Raw genomic sequence first — 20,884 nt, 5'->3', positions numbered from 1 at the left:
CCCCCTAGGAGGGGGTTGGTTACGCGAGAGTTTGAAGAGACGAGAAATAGGGGGAGGCGGATGATCGCGGGAGTAAGAGGAGCAGAAGAAAAAGGAAAACTGAGACATTAAAGGGACCCTCTTGGAGCAGGGCGGGGTAGGAGGGTGAAAAGTGGAAGAGAGCTAAAAACAAAGAGGGAGGAAGGGATTCATGGGAGGAAGAAGGGTAGAAGGGAAGAACGAACTGCAACGTGAACGAGCAAGTTGAAGAGGAGGAGGAGCAGGCGAGAGGACAAGCAGGGAAGTTTCCGTCTGTCCGAAGTGGATGGGGGTGAAAATGTTCGGAGTGTTGCTGGCATGTGTCTGGCTGGTTGCCGGCTCCCCGTTACATCCCTGGCCGCTAATACCGCACAAAGGTAAGTGCCCGATCTGCTCGCTGTGTCTTATTGCTCGTTTTTACCGAGACCAGGCTGCAGGGAACGATTATGCGGTTGTACGGGATTTTTGGAGCCGATGAATCGGAGAAAATTTAAGGGAACAGGACACCCATAGACTTGAGAATTAAACAGTCGAACGATTCCCAACAGTTTCAATTTTCTCAATCGATCAAGAGCGCGTACATGAAATTTAAGTAGTACGAGGTCGTATATGGTCGGACGCTAAGTTTTCCTCGAGCAGCGTTGCACTAAATTGAAAAATATTTCTCTCGATTGTATCGGTAAATGCAACACACTTTCAAAGTTTTCTCAGTCCCAGACTCGTACCATCTTCATCAACCGTACAAATTTTCATTAAAAGTCCCATACCGTTCGCGTCCATAGGATTTATTTTTACCATGACCGGCACAGAGGAAGTACTTCCAGAGCTCGTTACAAGTTTTTATGAAATGTCAGTGAAATTATGGAGCAAAAGACCAGACTTCTAAATAGACTGTGTCGCGTCTTTTTGAGTTCTGCAATTACTGGGGGATCTTGGTAGATTTTCCACCCGTCGGCAAAAGTAAATGCAACTGCCACGGTTACCGCGGTAATTCCAAGACAGGCAGCGGTCTATCTACTTGTCATTTCTCTGCTCTTTGTCATTTATCGCAATGCTTCTTCGTTCCTCTTTCATATCGCGATCGTGCGTTCGTCCCGGCGATGCGGTTTAATGGAAACTCGGAAGTTTGTTGCAACTTTTTTCTCCCGACAGTCCTTTTTTCATCGAAATTACAGGAGCCCCAACTAGAGGGCGGCAATCCCGTTCCTTTCCTCACTCCCTCCCTTTCACCCCCCGTGCATTCCCGTCTCTCCGCGCGCTGTTGGCAGACTGTAGTTTTACGGCCGATGCGAAGACCGTAATTTAAAATACTCCACGATAAAAGAGACGAACGATAACGGCTTAACAACGAGGGGAAAAAGTTATTCCATTTCGCAACGCTGGTAATCCGCTGTGGAAAAGTTGCTCGACGTTTTTCTGGGAATCTTCATGCCGCATTTCACTTCCTCCGTCAGTCGCGACGGCCGGGGGACGAGAACTGCTGAAGCACCGCGAGAGAAAATTTGACTTCTTCCTCGATATTTTTCCACGGTCCCTTACAACCTCTCGACTCGACTATTCGCCACTTTTCCTCCCTCGTACGTTCCATTCGATTACCAATTACCGCGTCTCTGATCTCTGATGTCTGCGGTAAATAATAAGCGCAAGTAGCGTGCACCCGTATATGGTCAGACATCGTCTTGATTTCAATTTGCGCATAAACACTATTCCCACTTATCGTTCCATTCGATTACCAATTACCGCGCCTCTAATGCCCGCCATGAATAATAAGTGCAAGTAGTACGCACCCATTTATGGCCAGACGTGGACCTTCCTTTCAATTTGCACGCAAACATCGAACTCGTTTCGCTTTCTTTCGAACGAACGGACATTAAAGTTCATGTTACGTTCGCTATACCGGCGTCGTGGGTGGACGGGAAACTATTCCACGTCAAGGTACACAAAGAACGCTAGACAGTTTCCTCGAGTCCTCGAGTATCGATGGCGGCGTTTCCTTTATTGCGCCAGCCAGTTCTCCGGGTCCTGGCGGATGGAAATGAAGACACGAACCGGCGGTAAATCGAGCGGCGCACCGAGTGGAAAGGCACGCTCGATTTCGCAAACGCGTCGCTCGCGCTATTACGCGGCTTTGCTCGCGCAATCGCGCGCCTCCATTCCGGGAATTAGTCCATCAGGATTCAACGTCGCGCGAGGCCAACCGACTCGTGTCGACATTGTTGTCGTTTCGTCCGCGTCCGTGGAAAAATTCACCCCTCCGCCCGCGCCTTCGACCAGGCGGACTGCGTCCAGATTTGTTTTTCGCGTGTCGGAAATTAATCGACGCGACGATGCTCCCCGAGCGTTCGTCTCGAGAATCGCTCCGACGAGTCTCGTTCCTCGTATCGACGGAGATATTCCCTCTTTTATTAATCCGTTAACAATTATTAAGCCAGCCCCGGGAGTAACTAATCGATAAGCGACACGATCTATTTTCGAGGTAATTTGAAACGGTTCGGCTTAAAGGTTTTTTATGCAACATCGTTGACCCTGATTCCACTCAGATGTTATTTAAACTGTACACATTACAATTTTTAATTGGCCTTACATTAATTTCTACGAGGCTCGGCCGCGCAAAATCAAGCAGTCCACGACGATAAATATTTAACCAGCCGCGGCAAGCTGGAGGGGTTATCTCGCGCAGCAAAGTAAAAATTTAATATCGGTCCTCTCGTCGCGACGTGCTTTCGCATTACGCGAAAAATGCCGGCGCAATTAGAGCGGCAAACGGAACAATTTCATTACGGCCTGTCGAGCAATACGTCCTTCGGTGATGCTGGCTCTAATTCGGACAAGTTTCTCTCAGATGAGCAACCGATGCGACAACAGAGAAAAATTTATCCCATCTTTTTTTATTAATACTCCAAATTCACCGTCCAGATTCCTGCTTTCTTTTAGGTTCCGTTAGAGTTCGATTTATTTAGGGATTTCCAACCTTTTGCCAAACAGCTTTCGAATTGTCAATTGATTTATTTTTCAGCAGCTAATATCTAGGCAGAGGATAAATTTAAACGCTCGGTCGTACGAATGGAAAAATAGCGAGTGGAGCATTTCGGGGCATCGACGTCGGAATAAACGATCCCTGGCGCGGACTAGAAAATGGAGAGGCGAACTCTTTCATTGGCGTTCGCTGCAAATTCCGCGCCCATTTTGGGCAAATTCTTTGCAACACCCGTCGTTTCGTGCCTTTGAGGCTTCGGTTTTTCCTACGCGGGGTTCCCGACGAACGAACTAGAATCGCCGTGCAACCGTTTCATCACGCGGCGAGAGAAAATCGATGTCAAGTGTTTACCCGGAGTCGAGGATTATTCAAGGAACGTTGATAAATATTGTACGAGAATCCAGCGTCGATGAATTATATCTCGAAGGAGGGAGGAAACTGACGTCTGTGCTTTCGCATGGGTGTCTACTTTGCGTCACGAGTGCAAGCCAAACGCGGCCGCAACCCGTAATGATACGAGGCTGTGTATCACGGAACTGCACAACCCACGTACCGCCCGTAAAATTGCATATTTTTGTGGCAGCTAATGCACTCCGGGGCCAACACGGCCATTCGTTACTCTCTGACCGGTTCGTCCAAGGCAACGTCAATGTTTCGCGAATTCGACTAATGACCGTCGAACCGTTTGCCCGATGGACAAAAGATCGATACAGTGGTCTGGTTGAAAACATTACATCGTTTTCGGTACACGATATCGATGAATTCTGACGATATTTTGATCGGGAACAACGTCGCCTTGCAAACAAGTAGTATGAACACGCGACTGGTCAGACAGGAGGTAATTCGTTAACAAGCTACTTAAAACACCGTCATTAGTTGGACGTTGCAATAGATGCTGAGTAGTAATACACCATCATTGGTCAAACAATATCAAACGTAGTTACCAGAGAGCGGTGGAATTAGGTCGTCGCGGATCAGACATTACCATGGCCAATAAGTGATATCAGTGAACCACTGATCGGACGCACAGTCTCACTGACGTTGAAGCATCATTGTACAACGTTGATCCAGCATACCGATAAGTTTGAAACGGTATGACGTCGTTTGAGAAACGCGCAATTTCACCAACGTCGAGTGAAATTAGATCGTTATTGGTCAGTCATCTGGTCGCTGCGTCTTCGATTAACATTTCCGTGTTTCGTTAATTCGCTTTCCACGCTTCGAGGGAAAGACGGAAACGGTCTTTGTTTGAACGCGAAAAAAAGTTTTCCCTCAAGAATAACTGGGAGTCCTCGCGTGGAACTCGAACGTACAAAGCCGAGGGGCTAGTTAAAAGACAAAGTCTGGTCGCTGGCCCGAGCAAATCCGACACTTTGAAAGTCGAGCAGCGGCTAAATAAAGGGAACAGCGTCGGTCGTAATTCATGGGAAAAATCAAGGTGGCACCAAACGCTGCCACCGGGAAGATTATACGAACCGAAGATAGCGGCGTCGGTTAACGCCGTCGTCGCGACGCTGATGGCTCCACAGAGGCAGAAGTTGCGACCGCGTCGCGACGGCTGAATATAAAACTGCATATTCATACGGTCGAGATGACGTTCGTGCGAGCACTTATCCCGGGACGAGGCGCGGATACGTACGTCTTATCGAATCGTTCTCGCTCGAACGAGTAACCGAGCCGCTGGAGCAACGATCGTTACGCCATAGCCGGAAAGAAACACGCGAATCGAGTTATTACACCGAAAATCGCTTTCTCGTAGACCGTGTTAGCGGGCATGATTTTTTCCGGGTCGATCAAGAGCGATTGCAAGCTCCGGTTTCCGGAGACGCAGCATCCACCGGAAGCGAGCACGCTCGGCACGACGGTTGAATCCGGTCGCGCGCTGGCTAGGTAGTTAAAGGCTAGACCCACAAATAAACGTTGAATTACTGTTCGCTATAATTCCTGCTGCGGTCTTGAATAGAACTGTCCGCGTTACAAAGTGTCTGTAAATACCTACGTACTCTATATTACGTAATAAACGCGTCGCGAACAAAAGATGGAAGAATTTTTCCCCGGGCAATCAGGAAAATGTATCGGTGGAACAGGGTTGAGCTACCGGACGAGGGGTTAATAAGTATCGCGTTGAGGCTGCCGTTGCTCGCGAACTGTTCTCGGGTTCTCCACGCGACACGGATCGGGAAGAAACAAAACGGGCTGTGTTATCGTGAACCGGTTCAGTTGAAGGGTCCTCGGTTTTTCGAAGAACCGTGTCACAAGGAGGTCGCAGACAGAAGAGGGAAGAACGTCTCGAAAGGTGGCTGCTCCTGGCAGTGCTCGCACGGAATAAAGGGCCCTCGAATGGCACTCGACCCCGATGTAACGACTTTGCACACGCTCGTAACTCGATATTGTGAAATCCTCTTATCGCGCGGTGGCAGCTGCGAGCGCAGAAGAGCCATCGGAAACGCGAAAAGACCGAGCGCAGTTACTGTTGCACGCTGCTCTCCAATTTACCCGTTTGCGCCTCGCAAGAACGCCGCCGACAAGAAAAAACAACGAACGTCCGGTTCCCAAATCTTCGAAACCGACCTTTGCTCGTTTACCTCGGATCGTTCGTTTTTAACCCAACAAGGAACGCGTCTTATCGTGGAAACCGTCGCGAGGTTTCGAACTATATTCCTTCTGAGTCATTGGCGAGCGAAATCGACGCACAGCGAGGCGTCGCGCCATTCTTCTCTCCTTTCTTCTCGCCTGTTATCGTTCGCAGCCAGGCCCGCGCGAGAAGTAATGGCGAACGATAATATTCCGCGACACGGAAACGCCGAACGACTAATAGGGAGTATCAAAACGGAGTTGCCATGGCAGCGGGACGCGCGATTGCATATTCACGTGATAATCTAATCAATAGGGAAAAGTAGGGAATTGCCAAGAAGGCTGGAAGAGATAGGGAACGATGTCAGCAGCCTCGTAAGAATACCAAATACAATAGTGCTTCTCACTTTCGCCTGCTGTACGATCAATTTGGTGGTACCTCGCTGTATCTACACCTGATGATACGTCTAATCGTGGCTCGTTTTATCTAAACTTAATCGACGACTAAACCAGTCTTAATCTAGAACTAATCAGGATACACTTAACCAACTTATCCAGCCAGCTGTGTAACCTGTCCTCTGTATCCTACTACGCATCTAATCGATTGAATACTTTGTTAATACGATCTTGAGCAATATTAACACACCCAAGGCGTTCCTAATTCACCCCTGTTATAATTTTTAAGAATCCTGAACTTAAATTTCAATTCTCCCTCGGGGGGGGAGTACGTTAGTTGCGTCGAATAAATTATTTATCACCTCGTCAGCCGGCATACAAAACGAGGGGCGAGTGCATAACTCAAGGGGGATGAAGGACGTCGTGGCTCCTTATATTTTCGATCCCGGTTTCCGCGCTTTTTCACCGACCGCTGAAAGATCTTCCGTCGCGTCGAGAGAAACAGCCCTCTCGAGTGGGGGATCGACGAGAAGCTCGTTCGAAGGAAAAATTTCGAGAGGCTCTTAACGAGCTTCAAATAGAAGTCCTGCGTCTCCGTCTTGGAGGAGTTTCTCGAATATTCTCGTGGCTGTTGATCGTAACAAGCAACCGGAATTTCCGAGGATCACCGGATGCGCTTCCTTTCGGTTCGAGAAACGGAAGCGTAAACTCGTGTAGTTCGGAAGCGCTAAACCTCCACTTCCCAACGGATCAACTCTTTTCCTCAATAGTGGTCTCCTCTAAAAGCATCGTTATCCGTGGAAAAAGAGGCTACTGTGGCTCTGACCATTCAAAACGAACCTTTTTCGCCCGTTCGTGGAACAGTCATTGCACGCGACTGCCGCTTCGAATAGTGGGTTAGCAATGGGTCGTTCCACGCTAAATCGATAGCTTTTGTGCTCGACGGCGCGGGGATTTTGTTCAAATTGAAATATGTTGCAGCCCGCGCGAAAATAGGGTGGGCTTAAGTCATCACTATCCTGTTTTCGAAATCGTTTCGAAAATACAGAGCCCTGGATTCGACAGACTCTATCGATTTTTACGAAAATTGCTTTCGTTGAATAATTTCCAGTAATTGTGAAGTAACTTTTGTAAGCTAGGCTATCGGAGTCGAGGTTAGGTTGGGTTTCTCAAGTACGTGCCGAAGCAAGTTAGGTGCACCAGGCTATTTGAGGCAAGGTTAGGTCGAGCTGAGTAGGTTCGTATCGCTTTATTCGCCCTACTAAAAACATAAAGTCTCCTTTGCAAGTACTCGCGAAGATATCCGGGTCCGATGACGGTGCGTTTCGTTTTAAATCTTTCGTCTCGTTTCTCACCCCCGCTACGTGTTGGCACATTTTTACGTTTATTGCACCCGCGACTCCGCCTGCGCTCATCTCTCTGGGTCTCGTGTACCCGGAGAAAAGAGAACCGCGAGCTTCTGCTGAATTGTTGCATACGCGATGAGGAATACGCGGGATGAATTCCATCCTCGCGTCTCAAGAATCAAGTGCCTCGAATAACGCTACCGATCGTTTGTTCTACCATAATCGAATCTGTTTACATCCAAATATTAGGGCGATACGTGAATACTTTTTAGATAAATTTAAACAAAATTTGCACTGTTTCTAGAGGCTTGTCTCGACTCCTAAATATAAACGAAGTATTTCTTATATTTTTTGGGAATTAGCACTCACCCCTATCGTAAAATAATTAATCACCGTAACAAAGGAACGAATGCTAAGTGAATCGGTCTCCGTTACGACCATAATTCGACTATCATATTAGTGCGCTTAAAAGGGTCTGAAACAAGCCCCGTGCAGGAGGCGTCAGCCTATCAGGGTCAGGAGTTGGTCCCAGTTTCTTAATTCGTTACGAAGTTTCGCCAGCGTATTAACGGGGCTGGATTCGATTAAAGGACGCCGTTGGATGCACGTCGTGCTATGAGCGTGATTTAATTTAATCAGTGCCTAGACGAGGACGAGGAGGGAGAGAACTAAGGGACGCTTCCGTGAGCGGAGACGTCTCGAGAACCCTCGGGGACGAAACGCAAGGACGCCGAAAGGGAAATGGGGTTAATAATTGACGGAGGCCACTTCCGATCTCATTATGCGCCCGTAATTGGCACCTGCAAGCACGTTATGATATCTCTCGACGAGCAGGGCACTCGTGCACCATCGTTTCCCACGGTAAACCTCTTACGAGGCGGACTCTCGTGTATATTTTACACGGGGTGAGTTCCGTTTCCGTGTTTCTAAGGCTCTCACGGCCAGCTCGGGGATACTTAATTTGCTTTCGTTTAATTTTTTTTTCACTCCTCGCGTCGCGGGATTATTTCCAGCCCAGCGTTCGTCGAAATTGTTGCTCGGACTCTAATTAATTTGGCCCGTATTCGATTAAACGCGGCGGGGAAAATCCTTGCGGAAACTAGCGGACCAGGCTTCGAAACGAACCGGTGTAGTTTCGAGTGTACGTACAACTTATTTACTACTTCGTCCGGTGCGCCGAGGGTTGTCAAATCCCCGCGTAATTTTACAAAGCAATGCTCCCGCGGGAGGAAAAAATAATGCAACCCTTTGTGAAAATGACTGCAGCTTACTGTTAGCAGAATAGAACGGTAAAAGCCTCGTTGAAGCTCCTCCAACTCGAACGCAAAGGAGATTGCGGATTATCGTGACAGATCTTGATGCTCTCGGGGATCAAGGATGCTATAGGTAACTCCTTTAAGTATCCAGAGACAATTCCAGTGTTTTGCATAAACCCAAAGAGAAAGAGCGTTGCATCGGTTAAGTGGCGGATGGATAATGAGGCACTCGATTATAATTATTAGCTAAATTAAAGATACCTCCTCTTCTTTGTCAGCGAAAATTTACTTAGCAACGTTGCAGTAAAGCTGCAAAATTCATCTCGTGAAATGTAAGTGGGTTTACTTTTTTCCAGATTTAATTAAAACACTGAATGTGTTTGTATTTCGCTCGAAAGTTTTTTTGTATTTTTGTGGAACATTATTACGAAACGGTGTAGTTGGGTCGTTAGTAAAGATTCGAAAGTTTTTTAGAAAATATTGACGAAAAATCGCGCACCACCGAGAAATCCGTTGAATCATTTTTGCGCCGATGGAATTAAATACAACGTGTACGGGCAGTCGTTATGGTTTAAACGGCCCGGTGAAATAGCACTGGAGAGTTTGAAAAGTTACGAACGTTACGAGCGATGATAGCAAATAGTCTGGGCTTTCGTGATTTTAACGAGGATGTTGTCGAGGACGTCGATATAAAATCATGGAATGACCCGTTAGTATATCGCGAGCGGTTCGTTAATTTCGGAATCGTAGTATCTCGTCCGGAAATACTGAAATTTTCAAGCCGTTCGAGCGAACCATTTAATCCAATAAATATAATCTGGAATCCTTTATACTGATTCGTTTAATAAATAACTGTTTATATTCTCCAAGAATGCGCTGCAATATCCACGTAAATGGGAGGAAAAAATAGACGCCGCGTACGTAGAAATTTTATACCCCCTTTTTTTTTTTATCGAAAAACTGGATTTTTAATTAAATTTTGTATTGATTTCGATGTTGAGGGTTTTACAACAAAATTGCTACGAACGTTTGCATTTGTTTAAGCTAATACTTCCAACGGACTTATTTGCTTTCGTTGAAGCGTTACCTGGGCTTGGTGAATTGATGGAAAATTCGTTCTTCCAATTAAGGAGCTCGATCAAACTTCTTAAGTAGATAGTGACTGACGTTAGCCAGACCAACGCTGCGGAGCACCCACTACCGCATTAAAATTCGGTTCTTTCTCGTCCGCGTTTAATTCCTGGAGCAATCAATCCTCCAGAAAGCTCCACGTAAATTTCAATTTCGCATACCGCTCTGCCCCTCTCCCCACCCCTTTCTGCTCCTTGTAAAAATACAGTTCTCAAATTGAACAATCGCAATTATTCCTGTGTTCTCGATTAAATTATAACGAGGCTACGTCCGTTTCTCTGTGTGCTCGATAAATTCAATAAATTATTCTGAGGATTCCATTCATTAAGTTAATTAATTTAAAATGGCCCTGAATGCACGTGGAGCTAAAGAGGCGTTTAAACTCCCCTCGTAAATCGGGCTATCGTTGTGGCTAATACAAAAGAACTTTGAATTAAAATTTTAGAGATCCAACGATGTGTTCGTGGTCGTCTTGTTTAATTGGAGATTTCGAAAGCTAATTTCCGTGCTGCGAAACGTTTCGTAAAAACCACCCCCCCCGCGGAGTAAACGTTACGTGGCAAAGTGCCGTGTTAGGGACGCGATCGAAAGAAGCTCGACAACTTTTTCGGATGGCTGGTCCGATTTAATCGACGCAACGCGAGGGGGAGGGGAGAGGTTGATGGAGAGAAGGGAAGGGGCCAGCGGTCCGGCGAGAATTCGCAATTACGATTCTCTAATTCCTCCCGATGCGGTGACATAGTCCGGACGCAACCGTTCCGCTTTTATCGCATGAGCGGGCCCGCTTATTTATCGATAGCTCGTAAAAGAGCGGCCAGCAAACGGCTCATAAACGAGCCTCCAATAAAACTGGCGAGCTCTCGCGACCCTTTACCCCCCATTTTCCACCCTGGCGCCCCTCGAAGCGGATCGTTAGCTGGAAAATTTCGAGGCTCCACCCTCGTAAATTTCGACCATGAATTTTTACGATGTGACCCTCCCTCTCCAGCAGTTGTCACGTACGTTCGACGAGAGTAGCCACCCTTTGCGCGTGCTGCGTTGATTTTTCTTTAAGAGGTTGGACCAGTCTGGGACTCCGAGGAATCGGTTTTTCCATTTTACGTATTTTCTGTAAATTTTTGGAGCACGAAATACGCGTCGACGAACGGATCCAGGTGATCTAACATCCAGGGAAAATTAGAGGAGTTTAAATTTCGCTATCTGTAGGCTCTGATCTTGTTCGTCGAAACTTTAAAGCCGTTTATCTCGAAATCACGTTTCCCGAACTTACGAAAGCGATACCTCGGATAGGAATAAAGCTGTCGGCTTGAAATTATAATAGCTTTTGTAGAATATGTTCGCTCATTAGAGATATTTAAATAATTACGATACCTCCAACAGTTTTTTCTGTCATTCATAAATATATGAAATTAATTACACAGGGTTATGTCACTTTTTATGGACGCTGTTATATAAAATTTATTTTCCAAAAAACTGATAATTCCATCAACGTACAAAAATTCCTAGGCATTTCTCGGAAGTCCGTGCACGTGTATGGCAAATTTGAAACCGATCGCGTGCACCGATTCTTCATTATAAATTCGTAAATATACCCCTCGTTTCAGATCCGTTACGTCGAAGCTTCCCCGACGGTGGAACCTTTCTATCGAATAGACCGTGCTCGTTCAAGTTATGCAAAATGATTCCAGCAGTTAGGCCAAGGCACAGCTCTGTTCCAAGCGAAACTGGAAAAAAATCGTACAGGGAAATGTTCCATCGTTCGTATATTATGCGACTAAATATCCTTTGAAACGACGCGCGTGCAAATTTCAATCGTGTCGTTGGGAAGGACCCCGTATGTAGATTATAGGGGTGAAAACAGAGCTAAAAGGGACACGTTTCTAACCCTTAACTACCCCGTATTGCGGGGACGCTCTCTTAAATTTCATAGGGGTCAAAAAAGTTCGCTCGGTACAATGTTAACCACCCCTGTAACTTTTCAAGCCCCGCGGTGCTAAATTTCGGAAAATCGTCGACGGTTCATTTTCGCGAGAAAAGGAATCCCAATCGATATCAGGAAATCTGACCGGTCGAGCGGCTCCCGGCGAAGTCACAAACGGCGGTAGTTGGAGCAACAATTAAATACACTCGTGCCATCGAATGCTAATTGAAATTTGTACATTGTTATCGGTTTGTCGCGTGGTTGGTCGTTAACCAAGGTAGCGCGCGAAAGCACGCGTTTGATGGTCCGCAGGAATTGGACACTCGCACCCTGGAAATTCATTGGTGCATTATTTTATTACGCGGCGTAATGCTGGGCGAAATTGCCGCGAGATTGATGGTGTCTCTCATTGTTGTCAAACGCAAAATTTACCGAAGTCAGTCGTTCCCAGCACGGCCGACGTTAACCTAAATTTCCGGTTGGATCATTTTTCACTTATCGACGAGCCACGCAAATGTGACTCAATTTGACAGACACGGAAGGGGCCGAACGAACAAAACACGTTACCGGAACATATTTTTCATTTTAGCAGCGAGACATTGTCGACGCGACTGCGCTGGTGGCTTGATGAATTCTGTCAAAAACGTGACAGAGGCCGCGATGTGTGCTGTTACCGTTTATTTATGCGAACTAGCACCGGGACCGCAGTAGTACAAGTCAATAATAAATCGGCCGACGCGAAATTCCGATGCTTCTGGTGTTTCGATCGACGAAGCATGTTCCGTTGATGATGGCAATTTGCGACGTTAATGAGTTAGCTTTACGCGTGACGCATAAAAGCTCCTTGAGAAGGTTAATCAATTTATTATAACATGTTTTGACAGAATGTGACGTAAATCCGAAGGGGGTCTCCAGAGATTGCATTTTCTTGAATGTCAAAGTCTGCGTTGCAAAAGTATACTACAGATTACATGTTTGCAAAAGGGGAACCCTCTAACAAGCTTCTCTCTTTCGACGTAAGTGATGTCGGTAAATGATGAATCAGCCGCGGTAGAACGTCGACCATTCGACGTGCTCGATCAATGTTCGAAACGGTATAGCGATGTCTAAAGATCCTGAAAGCTAAACGACGGATCAGATTGAGAAGCGGGTTCGAACACGACGTTTATTATTTTACAAAAATACATATACATATTCCATTAATCTTAAAGTCCAGAGCAACGTGTACAGTAAGCCCGAAGAAGTTAACGATACGAGATCCGCAGAAATATGCAAAGGTATCTGGCCGAAACGCGAAGCAGTAGAACGCAAGTAGTACGAGTCAACCATATGTCAGGCAACGCACCGTTTCCCTAATCCCCCGTCACGGAGCGATTCAGAGTCTCTTTGCAGACAAAATGCTCCTCGAAAGCGTAGAAAAAACAAAGAAGAGTATGCACGGTGGAAAGCCTTCTTGAAAGCGGCGAATTGCTTCGCTTGATCCACCCTTGGAAAAAAATTGCCTCGAAAACTACCTCGCAACACGTTTGCATTCGTTCCTACGGTGTTTGCCTTTCCGTTCGAAATCGAGCCCGCTAATTCGACCCGGGGCGCTGGATACACTTTCGGGTTCGAAACGAATCTAATCTGGCTACATACCCCTCCGTACGAAACCCACCCCCCCGTTTCGAAAGACCGAAAGGTTTTTGTTACGCTCGAGAGGAGAAGCGTAGGTCGCGGCGGCGTGGACCGTCCGGATTTTCAGACGTCGTAGTCAGAGTAGAAAACTTTACGGAAATGGAAAAAGTCTTGGAGGAGATTCTTCGCCGCCCCCCCTCCCCGCCCCCCTCCCCGGGCACGCCGCCCCCGGGTAACGGTGGGGGTTATTCTTGCTTCTCTCCGGCGGACCGGCAAAAAGTCGATACGCCACTGCGGCGGATTTTCAACGACGAGGGGTGACTTTCGCGAAGGGATGCGATCCGACGGTGCACCGAGCGTACGTCGTCAGTGTCAAAAGTTTAAATAATGTAGAGATTTACGCAGGGCGAACGGAACACTGAAAAAGGGGTACAACTACTTGGGGCTAGTTTATAATATTGAAAAAAATAATTTGCTAGACAAATTTCTTTTTCCGTACGATTATAAATGCAATCTACCCTGTATATGATTATTCAAAATTAACGAAGCAATAGCCCCGGGATCAAATTTAAATTGGAAATACGAATACGCTTCGCGGAACTTTTGTTAAAAATTCCATGGATACAATCATGCCTCGAATATATTCAATGGGTTCCACGTTTTAATAAATTTCGTGAAATTGTTTTTTTATCGCGGGACAAGACGTACAAAAACTCTCTGTATATATTCTTTAAACGAAACGTTAATCCGTGACCTGAAATAATTAGTACAATTTTTAAATTTTACGTGAACGATAAAGACGAACGAGGGGTGGTTAATGCACTCCAATCTGAAGCTTGAAAGGCACGGTTGAAACGTACGTTGCATCGCAAGGGCCACCGTAAGTGCGTTTGAAAGGAAATATTTAGTTTCAAAGGTTTCGTAATTGTAAACCGTAATGCACACAGGCTCGATTGCTACAACTTTAAGCCGGTTTCACACTTGGGACATCCTTTACGGTTTTATCCGCGCAAATACGTTAGTGACCAACTTGTACAACTCTCCCAAGGTACACATCCACACGCAAACAGACACCGACGAACTTTTTCTACCAACTTGAACGTGCTGACAAAGTGTGCGGTCGGACAGAAGCGCACACTATGTGGGATTTATTTAATTTACTGGCTACGCAAGGGGCAGAGTGCAACCGGCCGCTCGTGTCTCTCCTTTGCAAACAGAAATTTGACCCGAACTATGTAAACCTTCGCGGCGCGTGTTTGGAGAAGAATTAAACAGTGATCAGCATGAAAGTGGGCGTATTAGAATAAAATTATCCCCTATTTAATTGTATATTTGCTAATCTTAACGTAGTTTTCTAATTCTCTGGAGAATTAATCGAAACTTCCCCATTTTCCGATGAATTTACGAAAGAGGTGAAGTTTCAGCGCAGCCGGGAGTTAATACAAATTTCAGCACTTGGACTTTTAATTAAACGATCCTGCTTCTTCTCTGACTCGACGTCAGTCCGCTTTTCATCCGGAACGGGAGAAAAAGAACCTTCGCTTTTCACCGTTTCCAAGGGGTAAATACGTGACCAACGAACAGCGGCGAAAAAAAAAGGAAGCTCGATAGACAGAGCGATTGTGGCTCAACGCCGTCGTTATCTCGCGTTTTTCCCGTCCTCGAGAGCTCTCTGTCCCTCCCCTCGGCTCCGTTCCCTTTCCTCTCATTTTCATCTTTCGCTACCCTTATCCGCGGTCTCGCAGTAAAAGACGGACAAAGGGCTGAACGCAGGGGGGGTGGAACCGGCGTGTCTAGGGCGGAAGGGAAGGGCCGAAGGCAGCCAAACGCCATGGCGAGAATAGAAAAGACGAGTCGGAATGGGGTGCAGAAAAATGGCGGACGGGTGTAGCGTTGTTATTTTCGAAATGACACCGAGGGGTGTTCGTGCTGTAAATTAGGAACAATTCGTTGCTGTTCCAACGCGGAATCGAACATGTCCGGGGGGCGAGTTTGCGGAGCAGCGGGTTGAAACGTAATGGAAACGGAAAAGGCCAGCGAACGGGAATCAAAAGGGATAAAAAATAGTAAGAAACGGCGAGAGGGTTGGAAGGAAAAGGGGTCCCGGAACATTAGGAAAGGCACGAGTAAAGAGAAGGACGTATGGCAAAAAGAATGGAACGCCGAAAACTGGGGCGGGTTGGAAACAAAAGGAAAAGGAAAACTCGCGGAGGGCGAAGTTAAATGGGAAAGAGATGCAGGGGGTGCCAAGATAAGGAGGGAAAATTAGAAGGAACAGGTTACCAAGAAAGACAGTGACCAAACGCGGGAGGGTGAACATTAAAAAAGCTGTGGGGAGAGGAGTGGGAATCTGTAGGGGAGGGCGCGAGGGGTTGAAAGTGGGCGCCAGGGGAGGAGAGAAAATTAGGGAGATTGTAAAGGGAAGAAATAAAAGAAAAAATACGGAAAGGCGAGGTGGAAAGTAATGAAAGGAGTCCGAGAATGGAGTAGGGGCTGCTGGGGGGGGGAGGGGCGTGGGAATGAGAGAAAATCGACGCGTTCTGCAAACATCGACGCCGAAAAGGGCGCAACGGCGGTCTGGGCCGCGTGTAATTGCAGCGAGTAAGTGACCTACCGAATCGAGGACACGGTACGTGACACACGAAAAATTGGATAATGCGAATTGGCGGTAACGACCGTGCTGTAGGGGTCGGGGATCGAGGGGGACGGGTCGAATAAAATTGCGAGCAACGATGTGTACGTGTCCCGCGACGGGAAGGGGATGAGCGACGACGAAATCGCGCGCCGATTGCGCTGTAACGGCTCGGGAAAAACGCTGTTGTTAATGTATATCATTGCTGACGCGGCGGGGCATTATTTTTCGAAATATTTCGCCAGCGCATCTGCGACCCCCGATCGTACATCCTGCGAGTGACACCTCGCGTCACGGGCAAGTGCACCCACGGAAAATTGATAATTCTACCTGCTCCGAACCGGAACTCCCACGCGCTGACCAAATCTCTGGGGGCGAACACCACCCAACGGGCAATTTTTTCTTACCACTCTTAGTCATCCATTCTAAAAATTGGATTTCTGATTTCTTTTTTAAACTATCAGACGCTTGGGATGCAAACTTTACATTAAAAACAAAATTAATCGTGGATATTGTTGAGGTTGCAACGTTAAAAATCGTCGTCGTTAGGAATAACTATGGAGGTATTCGCATCGCAACAACATATAATTACATTTGTAGTTTATAGCTTTCGTGAAATTTTTTGATAAATAGTCCATTTTTTCTCAGATTTGTTGAACAGCGTTGTTTTGAGAACAATAGTTTTAAATAACTCGGAACGAAGGATTCGTTGAATAGAAATGTCCCTCAAAGCATTGTGTTATTCTCGGTATCAAAGTAAAGAAATTAATCTAGAATACATTGAATTTGCAACGTAATGAAATTTATTAAACGTTCTTTGGACTTTTGAGTAGAATTTCTATGCACGACAATTTAATTTCCCTTTTGGTGCTTTGTACGTTCCGGAGGAATCTACGTTGAGAGCCGCTGCTATCTAACGTGCATCCTTTCGCGGTAATTCAACCCCCGGATACCGGGGCACTGTGAAATTCCCCGCAATTCGTTAATGCTCTCCCGAAGAAAAAGCTTCGAGGCGATAATCCCAGTTCGAGTTCGAGCTCGCAAAGAAACGTTTACCCGTTCGCCGGATTATTGTTCGGCGCACACGAACGCCCGATCGCACGCTCGCGGGAGCGCGGCAATTATGGAAAGTTACCGCCCTTTGATCGAGGCGTATCCGTACACTTTATTGACGAGCTTAAGACGCTAACTTTTCCATTAGGAGATACGAAGCTGAATTTCCCCACAGGGGAATAAATCTTCCTCGGTTTATCCGCGGCCACGGTTCAACGAGAAACACTTTTAAAAATTGCGTTCAATAATTCAGACACTCTCCTTCCTCGGTTAATAAAAAAGAGGAAACAAAGTTGACCAAGTATGGTAAAGAACTACTCAGTGTAATTGGGAAGTATTAAAAATTTTCGTTCTCGAATTACTGCAACCCGTAGATAATTAAGGGTTTTTGTGAGTGAAAGTCGATCCTTCGACACCAGCAACTTGAATTAAGAGGGGAATTGTAATTGTTTATCAGCTAAAGCTGGGAGAAGTTCGACTGGATGGCAAACAAAAAGGGCTTTTGTTTGCTCAATAGGTTTCCCTTTGCCTGTTCGAGTGCCCTTTGTTGAAAATTGTTACTCGATAATAATTAACGCATTATTAATTTCGTTTTGGATCCGCTTGTAGATTCTTTGGCGTGCTTTAAAGAAACGAAATATTTAATTCTTTGATTTTTAAATCCAGCATTTTTATGTCTTTTGTCGGAGCTCGCTAGTTCGCGATCTTTATATAAAGAAAATTAATAACATATTAATTACAATCTCTTTGATGCTTAGGAGCAGGAAAATGTAATTTAATTTCGTGTTTCGTTATTTACTGCGAACGACGTTAAATGTCTAGAGGTTGAAATTAAACCGCGCATAATTTGCACGTTTAATCAGGGTCGCGATACGTTTAAAAATTTATCGAACGATATCACTGCCGTAATTTAAACTCAGACGATACGAAATTCCGATTAAACCGTAATTGTTTCGCATCCACGGAAATGGGACGCACCGTGAACGACACTCCCGTCGTATTACTTTCATTCACGGTGATAAATAGCGCTTTTACGATCTCTCACTTCGTTCGTCGTACCTGTTTTATTTAATGTCAAGTAAAACGCCGCTTTTATACGGGCTGTCTATCGAACGGCCGAACTTTCGAGCGCGCACTCTACTTGGAAACGAAAAAGCTCTCGACGAAGTTACTGATAATTATAACGACTTCCAGTTCGCGAACATACTGCCCGGCATTTGCACGCGGCGCTCGTTTATGAAGGGAAAATTCACTAACTGAATGGTGGTAATTAACGACGTTAAAAAAAAAAAAAAGTAGTGGAGAGAATTGAAAAAAGGAACCCGCTGACGAATAATTATTTTAATTATATTATTAATATTTTTTAGTCGGCTCGTAACGAGCACGTGAAACGAACGTGAAAACAGAAACAACTCGAACGAAACACGGGGGCGTTTGTTTCTCTGTGAAAGGCGTATTTCCAATGTACACATAGCTAACTCCGCTGTGGCTGCCCTGTAACGAGTTATTCTACTGCTCGCAATTCAAGTCCCGTTTCGCCAACAGTGGCCAGCTACAGTGCAATCTGACGGTCGAGATTATAAAATTGAAACAATCAATTTGTCGATAGAACGATAAATTGATGCTCTTTGGCTTGCGCGTGGCTAATAGAAAGACGTTCCGCCCGCCGCTTCGTATAAAGAATTCCATTACGATCGTAAATAAAAATTTTCTGACAAACGCTCGTCGTATTTACACGTTGAAAAGGAAAAAAAAATGTTTCGAATAAATCTGAAACGTAATTAAATTTTATACTCGAAACGCTAATGAACTTTTTTTTTATCTCCTCTAATAAAGACAAAATTAAATACGGTCTTAGCTTTTTCGTGCACTTTCAGTAATTAATAACCGGGACACAAAGCTGCGGAAGCAATTTCGTTATTCCTGATTTCGGTCTTATTTCGTCGTGAAGTTTCACCCCTTTACGAGCACGGCAGGAATAAATAAAAGTACGGAAACAGATGGGACAGAATCCCAACCTAAGAATAGATTGTTTATGTTAGCAACATACACTCGTACGTACGTGTATCGCGCAAAATTAACTGCCTGTTCCGAAATTAAATGTAACGCAACAATAAGAGCATGAGGGATGGAATAAAGATGTCTTAATTACTTCGGCAATAAAGGAGCAATAAAGGAAATGAATGGCTGCCACAGTTTTATAGGTAACGAGATTTATGACGACATCCACTAACGAACGGGCAATAAATATCTTGCGGAAAATTAATGAAACATTGCAGTCTGAATTACGTTCAGACGCTTTTCGTTTGCAGTTGAAACTAATGTTTAAGGTGAACAACCGAGATACATTTAAATATCAGTGTTTTATTAGTACTCCGCCAGCAGTAACAAATATCGACCTTCGCGTAACCGTAACCACTGTCCTGGTCTGATTAGGAATAGTGCCTTTCCACTTGTCCGACCCACTACGATCTCGTTCCACTTGTCTGGCCAAATTCCATTCCTTTACTGTCTGTCTCGACACTAACGTTTCTACTGTAAATAGCGTAAACTAAGATTGCGCAGGAACCACCGAAATTGGACCACCATAAGCTCGCTTCGTTCTATTCCGCATCCCCGTGTAGAAGCTTTATCAAGTGTTGGGATGTGTTCAGGTACAAACATTATTCAACGAAAGCGGAATTCTACCTATACCGTAACGCACGTTTACGTTCAACGTAGTTCTACCAGGTGCTACTAGTCTGATTAGTAATAGTCTCGTTCCACTTGCCCGCCCAAACCAGTGTCTCGTCACTCATCGACTTTTCCACCGCGAGTAGCGGAAACTAAGATTGCAGGTGACCCACTAAAATCGTCCCCGCTACAGTCCGGTCTATATTCTCGCGTGCACGCTATAGCAAACGTTAGGATGTTTCGAAGGAAGAAAAATTTCCCTTTGAAAGCGGAATCGTTCTCGGAACAGGCGCGTCGACGTTCACGTACGGGTATCCGCAATTCGGTCGTTCGCACAAAGCCCGTAACCGCGTCGAATATCGATGCTATATTCCGGCGAACGATAGAGCTGCTCGAGACACGCGCGGCCTCGCGGGAATTCGATCGACGTGGCGCCGCCTCGGGCGTAATTTCTGCCACGGAGCTGTTCGCGCGGAGTTTCGCGGACGAAAAGGACGACGAAGACGTTCGATGCTTTTCACCGTTGGGGCAGGTAGGGGTGGTGAGAGCGGGGAAGGGAGGGAAATAGCAACTAATTGCTAGAAATTCTGCCGCGGTGTTACCAGTTCGCCGCGCGAGCACACAGGAACTTCATTACGCGTTTCCGACGATTCGTTTTCTCGTCGTCTCGCTTCTCGTAACCCTCTTCCGCCAGATTTAATTCGCCGCCATCGTTCCGGTCCTGGATTTGGCGCATTGTTTCCAGGAGACGTCGGGAAGATTGCGGGACGCTCGATGCTACGGAGCATTATTGCGGAAAATGGGGGTGTAATCCATGAAAGGCTCGCAAAGCCACCGTTTGTTTTTTTAAGGCCTCCTGGCTGGGAAACGGAAGCGACAAATATTTCATTCTTCCAACGAATCTGTACCGGTGGTTCATATAATACGCCAGGCGGCTTTGTTCACCCCCCTCCGACTTAACCAGCCTGTCGTTTTTTCCGGCGTGGAACTTTGATGTTGGCGGACACAGTTAACGCTACTTCCTGAGTCCTCTCGTAATTCGCGAAGATTTTTCCAAGGACTTGCAAATTTCATTCCCGCCAGTTTACGGAAAACCCTAATATTTTCGTACACGTGATTTCGCGTCTGCACGTGCACGCTCGGATTGTTAATTTCGAATCGAAAGCATCCGCGGCAATTTTATTTTCAATCGGTTCGGGGCATAGTTTCAATATAAAAACTCCGCGGTAGGAAATTGGAACAAATTGAATTTTTCTTCCCGCCATTTCAACTTAATTGGAACGAATAAAT

General features: G+C 45.9%; 1 protein-coding gene across 1 annotated transcript in view; it reads left to right on the top strand.

The window, feature by feature from the left end:
• The first annotated feature begins 282 nt into the window (after positions 1-282).
• LOC122396188 (disintegrin and metalloproteinase domain-containing protein 10-like) overlaps positions 283-20,884 on the top strand; it is a 153,857-nt gene continuing 133,255 nt past the window's right edge. Inside the window, exon 1 of the mRNA XM_043394366.1 lies at positions 283-395. Coding sequence (XP_043250301.1) covers positions 305-395 — 91 coding nt within the window. The 5' untranslated portion in view covers positions 283-304. The remainder of the gene's footprint in view (positions 396-20,884) is intronic.

Source organism: Colletes gigas, unplaced genomic scaffold, assembly GCF_013123115.1.
Source record: "Colletes gigas isolate AHSC1104 unplaced genomic scaffold, ASM1312311v1 Colletes_gigas_Sc00007, whole genome shotgun sequence".
NCBI lineage: Eukaryota > Metazoa > Arthropoda > Insecta > Hymenoptera > Colletidae > Colletes > Colletes gigas.
Note: the sequence above shows the minus strand (reverse complement) of the source record. Positions and strands in the feature narration are given on the sequence as shown.